The sequence below is a fragment of the Atta cephalotes genome, assembly GCF_000143395.1.
Source record: "Atta cephalotes unplaced genomic scaffold scaffold00011, whole genome shotgun sequence".
NCBI classification, from domain to species: Eukaryota; Metazoa; Arthropoda; class Insecta; order Hymenoptera; family Formicidae; genus Atta; species Atta cephalotes.
The window spans coordinates 4,114,657-4,123,253 of NW_012130075.1; the positions used below are offsets into that span (position 1 = coordinate 4,114,657).

Below are 8,597 nucleotides of genomic sequence, written 5' to 3' on the forward strand. Positions count from 1 at the left end.
TATATATATATATATATATATATATATATATATATATATATATGTACTTTTTACTCTAATAAATTCTTTATACCAAATATTTACAATTATTGGAAGTAGTTCTACCATCTTGATCAAAAAGTTCCCAGAATTATCACCAGGTGGTGCTCTGAGTCAGCTGATTTGAGTTCTGTTTTTTTTTGGTTAGGTTTGATAGGGACCACATCTATCATTGACATTCCCACCAAATTTTATCACCATAGCTTGACATTTGTAAAAGTTACGCCGTTCTTGAGTACATCTACCTCTGCACGTATTTTCGATTTTTTACAGTTTTAAAAATGGAGTTGAATTTGCAACAACGAGTTTGTATTAAATTTTGCGTTAAAAATGAATTCAATGGTGTGAAAACCTTGGAAATGTTGGGAAATTGTTTCGGCAGTGATACTCTAAAGAAAACAGCCGTTTATGAGTGGCATGAACGCTTCAAAAGTGGTAGTGAGTCCGTCGAGGATGACGAACGCAGTGGCAGGCCGTCGACATCGAAAACCGACGAAAACATCAATAAAGTGAGAAAATGTTAATCAATAACCGCAAATTAACTATCAGAGAACTGGCAGAGGATAAACATTGATTATGGATCCATTCAGGACATTGTAGTTAATGGTTTGGGTTTCCGTGTTGCTGCAAAATTGGTCCCGAAGGAACTGAATTTCAAAAAAAAGGGACCGCGTTGTCATCGCCAAAGACATGATTTCCAGGCTGAATCCGACCCAACATTCATCAAACGTATCATTACTGGAGATGAGATGTGGGTTTATGAGTACGACACGCAATCCAAACATCAGGCGAGTGAATGGAAAGCTTCAAATGAATCAAGACCAAAAAAAATCACATCGTTTTCAGTCGAAAAAGAAAGCGATGTTCACGATTTTCATGGATTACAACGGTATTGTACATCACGAATTTTTGCCAGAAGGACAGTTAATAAAGAGTATTATTTGGACGTTATGAGACGTTTGCATGAAGCAGTTCGCCAAAAAAGAAAGAATTTGTGGACAAACAACTCGTGGATTTTACACCATGATAACGCACCGTTGCACAATACCATCATTATCCGTGAATTTTTGACCAAAAACAAAACGAATACCATCCAACAGCTATCGAATTCACCTGATATGGCTCCCTGCGATTTTTTTCTATTCGATCGAGTCAAAAAACCATTACGGGGAACGCGTTTTAACAACCGAAAGGAGGTAATGGAAAAATCGAAGATGGCTCTGATGATTATACAACAATAGAGTTCCATAAATGTTTCGAGAGCTGGATCAAGCGCTGGCATAAATGCGTTACAATCGACTGGAGAGTATTTTGAAGGGGACAATATCACTTTTGATGAATAAAACTTGTATTTTGAATTTTCTGAATAAATTCCGGGAACTTTTTGATCGAGGTAGTATGTTACGTCATATGTCGCTATATATTACTACAGTAGTAACACTACTGGCTCAGCATTGACACTATTGCGTATCAGTAGTACTACTGCAGTAGCAGTGATACTAGTAGTATTTTTATACTTCCAAATGATATTGGAAATTTGTATGATAGAATATTTAAATTTCATTAATTTAAAAATCGAGATCGTTTCGATATCGATTTTTCAAGCTAGAATTAACTAGATTTTGATAGAGTCGATGATATTTTTCCTTGATTTTGTGTTTGTTTATGGTTGAGCTAATAGGTTGTTTATAGATAAGAAACATTATTCTCTAAAATTCCTCAATACAAAAATGACATAATAAGATTATATTAAATAAACTACAAAATAATAAACTACAAATAAAAGTAATATTATTCAGCAGGAATAGAATAATAAAATAAGATATAAAGAATTACTAGAAGAAAAGATGTAGACTTTATCGACAATTGTAAAAAATATCCCGATTCGTATAAAAAAATTCCACAATTTTCTAAAAAGTTATAAAATTATCTATAAATTCTGAAAAATTTTGAGAAAGCTTTTATGAGCTTTTAAAGCGATATTGCAATTATCGAAATAAAATCGAAAAAAAAGTCGATCTTTGAACGAAAATATTCAAAATATATAAGATTATGTATCACAAATTTATACCGAAAATATATCAAATTCTCATTGCACTCTCTACATACATAATTTTTTATCACTCGAAAATATTGAAATTTCGATGCAAGTTTCGAATCAGCAATTTTTCCATCGTATCGAAACGACGACTTTTCGAGGAACTATTTCTGATTGAATAACCTATAACAACCATAACGATCATAACCTCCTCAGTTCAGTAGCAGAACAAAACAAGGAGTTGGGAAAGAAATAAAAATGGCGAATATGCGAATATTCACGTTTATAATAACTTAATTATGCTATTTTTGAACTGAATGATATCCATGATGGAAGGGATAACATACAAACTAAACTGAGCACACTGTTATCTCTCTTTAAATCTCCGCCGTTTCTATCTATAAATGTCGCGTGAGGAGAAAAGGCTGCCAACTGTGAAACGCTAAAAAACATGGGACGATATTCATAGTCCGTTTTTATTTTAAAACTATCTTAAATAATGTCTTAAGATACTAATATATTCCTCGAATTGACTTATGACATCTTAAGACAGTTTTAAGAATCGACTTTGAATATGGCCTGTTTTGTATCATAAGAATGGTACTGAATCTTGTTTAATATATTTTATATTTCTCTTTCTATAGAAAGAGAACACACTTTATGCGTTTAGGGGCATACTTCTACGCAAAACGACTCCATCTCCCTCTGCTCAGGAGCACACAATTTCCACGCGAAGCGACTCCCGTTTTATCCCCTCTCCCCTCCCCTGCTTAGGACTTTCACGAAGTAGAGTCCTTATACAGGGTGCGTTACCAAAATCCGAACAAATCGAACAATTTCTTTACAAAAATAACAAAATATTTTTAATGAAAAATTAAATATTACAAAAAAATCCTTTTACATGGCACTTGGAGAATCCCTGTAAAGCATAATTATTCGATACATTCCCCATTAGCTTGAATAGCTCTATTCTCTAATAATAGTTCTCTATTCTGTTAATGTAGTGCTGTTTATGCCGATGAATGCTACCTCAATAGTAGTCCTTAATGATGTCACATTGAGATGTCGAGACTTGTTTGTGACTCTTTCAATTACGCTCCATACATAGTAGACCAAGAGATTTAAATCTGGATTGTTGGCAGGCCAGAATGGGAGCCGAGAATGGGAGACGAGCAACTCGATTTGTCCTGGCAGCCTCAAAGAGCATCTGTCGTATCTTTAATGTGTACGATTTGTATCAAAGATCCTCCTCGGATCCAATTCGACACAATGTTGGTTCGCTTACACCAACAATCGATGCTAATTTTCGCAACGATTGCCCTGGATCATCCGAAATCAGCGTTTGAACCCTTTCAATGATTGCGGGGACGTTTGCGGTTCTTTCGAGTAACTCTTCCTCATTAGCATACTGGAACCTTCGACTGGACTATTCTAAAGCGTATATTTTGTCACAACGTCATAAATGGTTGATCTCTGATATCCAAAGAACCGAATTATTTCCGTTGCTGAGCGCTCAGCGCGAAGGCCTTCGATGATCGCGGCTCTTCGATTATACTCCGCACTTGGTTTCAACATCGCGGCTCTTTTGAAAATATGACAGTTTACTAGAAGCATCAAGCTTTTTCGGATGACAACAACAACCTCTGGCGGAGACACAATATAGCGGAAATTTGTCCAGATTTTGGTGATGCACTCTGTATAAAGAGATCCGACATCGAACCTTCATCATCAAATCGAATTCCTACCATCACTCCTGCGCCGTTTTATTTGGATCGCTCCAGTGTCGTAAAAAATAAATATATTTCAACCTTGTTCCAACCTCCAATATTCTGCACTTCGTTGTGGAATTATTAATCTCCCTGATTTACTAAAGGCAGGAGCCAAAATTGAAAAAGAAAAATGTACTCTGTTGTTTTCGTTACCGGAATGAGTTCTGTATTCCATTAACGATTGAGGTTATGTGTGTCAGCTGTGTTACACAGCCTTAGAACATACTACATGGGCTGAAAAGTCCCAGGATTTTTCAATAGGTGGCGCCACTAAAAAATGAATATGATTCATTTCGAGAAGTTCATCTGTCACTAGTTTATGTATGAAGTTTCATGACATTTCGTTCATTCGTTTACAAGCTACAGTCGTTTAAATGGCGCTATTTTCGCCTTCGTTCTGTATCATCACGATAACATATCGTCACTCACGTCCACGAAAGCGATGGCCAAATTGGACCAATTATGATTCGAATTGATTGCTCATCCATCGTATTCTCCAGACTTGACCCCCAACGACTATTATCTGTTCCCAAACCTCAAGCGGTGGCTTTCCAGGGAAAGAGATTGAATGAGGAAATCATCGCGGAAACCGAGGCGTATTTCGAAGGCTTAGACGTTTCGTACTACAGAAAGGACATCGAAATGTTGGAAAATCGCTATATCAAGTGTATCGCTCTTGAAGGCAACTATGTTGAGTTGTATAAATAAATATAACTTTGCCCAAAAAACGTTTATTTTCATTAAAAATCCCGGGACTTTTCAGCCTATGTAGTATATGGAAGGAACATTGCTTATATTTGTCTATGACTAGCGTTGATGCAAAAATTTGTGCAAGAGAGAAAGGTAATAAGGGATAAATGTTCGCCGACAAGGATTCCGGTATTTTCTTGTTCAAGTACACATGTGGAGTTGGGAAGCAGTGATTGTGAAATTTATCTCTCTAGACAGCAGGAACGAGGAACAGACGCATGCGCATTTATCCGTTACTACATTTCTCTCTCGCACAAATTTTGGCATCAAGTTCAGCGCTCTATTCCCTTTCCGTTTATGTTCTAAGTACACAGTCTGTGTAATCAGCTGCGGTCACAATATGGCTGCTTCACTTAAGAGGAGATACTCAATCAGAATATATATTAGACTGCCAATCAGAAATTCAGACATCAATGGCTCTTTATATACAGGATTCTAACGCGAAGCTACTCTCACCCTATCTCGCTCCTACCAAGGCATGACTTCCACGCGAAGCGACTCCCATCTCATTTTCCTCCCTATCAAAGGGCGCACGATTTTCCATGCAAAACATGCGAAAAAATGTGAAAAAAATAATTTTTAAATATTTGAAACCTTGAAAATGATTTTGTCGACAATTTTCATTATCATATTCGTAATCAAGGCATCAAAATACAATAGTCAATCGATAAAATCGGAGGGTTCATCTTTTCAGAAGTCTATCTCAATTTTTTTTATACATATGGAGAAAAATTTTTAAAATACTGTGCTAAATAAAACGATGGGAAGAAATGAATTATAATAACTAATTAATTCTAAACAAATAGTATAAAAATATGATATTATGTATAGATAGAGGAAAAGATGGTATTAGGGCGATTATATATTATGGCCTTCCTTAATATTTCCGTTATAATATAACGAATCCTATGATTATTTATGGAATTATTTGTTCAGTAACTCGCCGTTATACCATGACACTAATATATATCATTACTCTATAGCCAGCACTTATAACGCATTTTTATTTTCAAATATTTCGAAATGTTTCTGAGGTACATTTTAGTATTTAATTACACCCACTTTCTCATTTTTCTTAAACTTGAGCGTATTATCACATGATTATATTTTTAAGTTTGCTATTTAATATTTTATTTGACTGTATAGTATATTTTAAGTTATGCAAATTCAAACAATGGCACTTCGCTAATGTGGCCCTTTATAGGTGTTGATTAATCACGATCTCTTTTTTGAGATTTTCATATCAAAATAATTATTTTATAATTATTTGATAATCGATCGTAGTTATCTCTACTGTTAATCTATAGTTTATATTATGTACTATTTTTAGTACTAGCAACTTATATGCAGAAGTTGTATGAATGTATATACATACATTTTAAAATGTTTTACGTTAATTTTGTTAATTTTGTAAATACTGTTTTTTAAACAAAATTAATATTTTAAGTCTATTTTTATAGAAAGCCATATTACTATTCATTTATTTCTTCATCAGAATCATTATGCAATGTCGCACTTTTCATTAATAATATCCTAAGTAATAAATATTTCATAACCATATAATAGTATAAATTTATTTCTCTGTATTAAAAATAATATTAACAATAAAACAAGTTGTATTTGTCATGTAAAGAAGAATAATAAAGAAGAATTATAACACACGTTAATAATAACTGCGTATTAGCTCTTAGTTATCTTATTTTATTGTTAATATTATTTCATATCTATGAGTCCAGAATCGATTCAAAAATAATTTAACAAATATAATTGTCAAATTTTAAAATATTCCCATACAGCACAGAATGTGCAGCAATATCGTTACAATAACGTTGCAATATTGTTACAACATGCAATATTGCTGCAATGTGCTGTAGGAGTTAATTATTAACAAAGTTATTGTAACTGGAGTGTGCTATAACGCAATTTTCTCTTCTAACAAATTATTCACTCAGTTGCTTCGCCGACGCCCGATGCTTCCCAAACCTCCTTTTCCTTTGTGTTATTCCGTTATGGATTACTCACACATTTACTCGCGAAAACATAATTAATTACGCGCGAACTAATTTTCAGACGTGACAATCGCGCGATACTTTGTCCGACACTTTGTTCAATTCCTGACGTTAATCATACGCGACTCGTACTTTATTGAGACGAAAGAATAAATAAAAAAGATGAAAAAAATCGAAGAAAAATTTAATAAAAACATTAATATATACATACTATATAAATAATAAATTAAAATTTATTCAAAAAATTATTAAAACATAAATTTATATTTCAAATAAAAGTAATAATCATTCTTAATAAATTAAAGAAAAGAAATTTATTAGTATAAAAATAACATTAAAATTTAAATAATAATTTAAATAATAATAATAATATATTTTAATATAATATATACAATAATATATAAATATTTATATTATTAATATAAATAATATATATAATAATATATAATAATGTATAATAATATATGTATAATATGTTTTTAAGATTAAGAAGGTTAATATTAGATAACAGTTAAACTTTTATTTAACAAAATAATAAGAGAAATAAAATTTTTTTTTTTTAAGTGTGCGAAAAGAATATTAGCGCACGGAACTGCAATTCGCGATATCCTGCAACATGACGTAAAGCTTATTCTACAATGTGTTTTTGTTTCCTGTTTTTTGCTTTTTATTATTTTTTACATCTGGTCTTTTTGCTTCTTATCTTTGTCTTATTTTTGTTTTATGTCGAGATAAAAGTTAACGAACTTCGAAAGAAACAAGAAATATGTAATAAGAAATACAATTATATTTCTTCGATAAAACGGTTGCAAAGGAGAAAAAGCAAAAGATAAAAAGTAAGAAACAAGAAACAAAGAGCACATTGTAAAATAGACTTAATGGATAAATCGCAATCGCAACCAACTTCACGTTGCAGCAACGTTTATCCGCTCTGTGTTTTATCATGTATTTGTGCGGATCTTCCGCTTTGAATGCCAATACATACGTTCACAATATATTTCAAACATTTCAAATTCGCGAAATTCACGTTTTATTTACAAATGAGCGATATATATCACACTTTCTCCAAATTATAGATTCATGTGTTATTCTTACTTCCTCGATTTAAATATTATACAATTGCGTATAATTTCAAATCGATGAAATATCATTTTATCCGCGATATTTACAGGTGGGTGATTTATAAAATTTACAATTTCTCCTGTTTAAAATTTTATCTCAAATAATTAAATTGTTGAAATACGAGCATTGATAAATAGCTGTCGCCTCGATACATTTACGAGAACACTAAGTGCAGAACACTAAGTAATTAATTAATTGCGCGCGAAGAATTATTAATCGTACATGATCAGAATATTCATAGAGGAAGGATTTCTTCTAGTACATGTCGCTATCGCGTTTTGAAAAATAATAACATTACGACACACAAAGCGACCGTTGCTTACCGACTTGAGTTTTACTTGACAGATAAACGCGACTTAGACTGCGTTTCATTTAATGCTCACAACGCTCATGGAATCATTTCATCCTTGTAATTTATCAAATTAAACAAGAACAAACATTGTTATCAAATGTTAAACAAGAACGTTGCGAGCGTTAAGTGGAATGTAGCTTTTGTGTAAACAAAACAGCGCATACATTATACCACCTTGATCAAAAAGTTCCCAGAATTACCATCGGGTGATGCTCTGAGTCAGCTGATTTGAGTTCTGTTTTTTTTTTGGTTAGATTCCCACATCTATCATTGACATTCCCACCAAATTTTATCACCATAGCTTGACATTTATAAAAGTTACGCCATTCTTGAGTACATCTACCTCTGCACGTATTTTCGATTTTTTACAGTTAAAAATGGAGTTGAATTTGCAACGAGTTTGTATTAAATTTTGCGTTAAAAATGGATTCAATGATGTGAAAACCTTGGAAATGTTGGGAAATTGTTTCGGCAGTGATACTCTAAAGAAAACAGCCGTTTATGAGTGGCATGAACGC

At 32.8% G+C, this 8,597-nt stretch overlaps 1 protein-coding gene across 1 annotated transcript; it reads left to right on the forward strand.

The window, feature by feature from the left end:
• The first annotated feature begins 398 nt into the window (after positions 1-398).
• On the forward strand, positions 399-4,554 carry LOC105617140 (histone-lysine N-methyltransferase SETMAR-like). The gene is made up of 3 exons (XM_012198713.1): positions 399-548; positions 630-928; positions 4,347-4,554. Exons 1-3 carry the CDS (start codon positions 399-401, stop codon positions 4,552-4,554), a joined length of 657 nt encoding a protein of 218 aa, XP_012054103.1.
• Positions 4,555-8,597: the final 4,043 nt, after the last annotated feature.

What these genes read in the sequence shown, in the direction of transcription:
- LOC105617140 (XM_012198713.1), top strand. Translation starts at nt 399, where the DNA reads ATGTTGGGAAATTGTTTCGGCAGTGATACTCTAAAGAAAACAGCCGTT. An exon ending in CCGACGAAAACATCAATAAA is followed by an intron (nt 549 to 629) that starts GTGAGAAAATGT and finishes GGATCCATTCAG; the next exon opens with GACATTGTAGTTAATGGTTT. An exon ending in GATTTTCATGGATTACAACG is followed by an intron (nt 929 to 4,346) that starts GTATTGTACATC and finishes CGTATTCTCCAG; the next exon opens with ACTTGACCCCCAACGACTAT.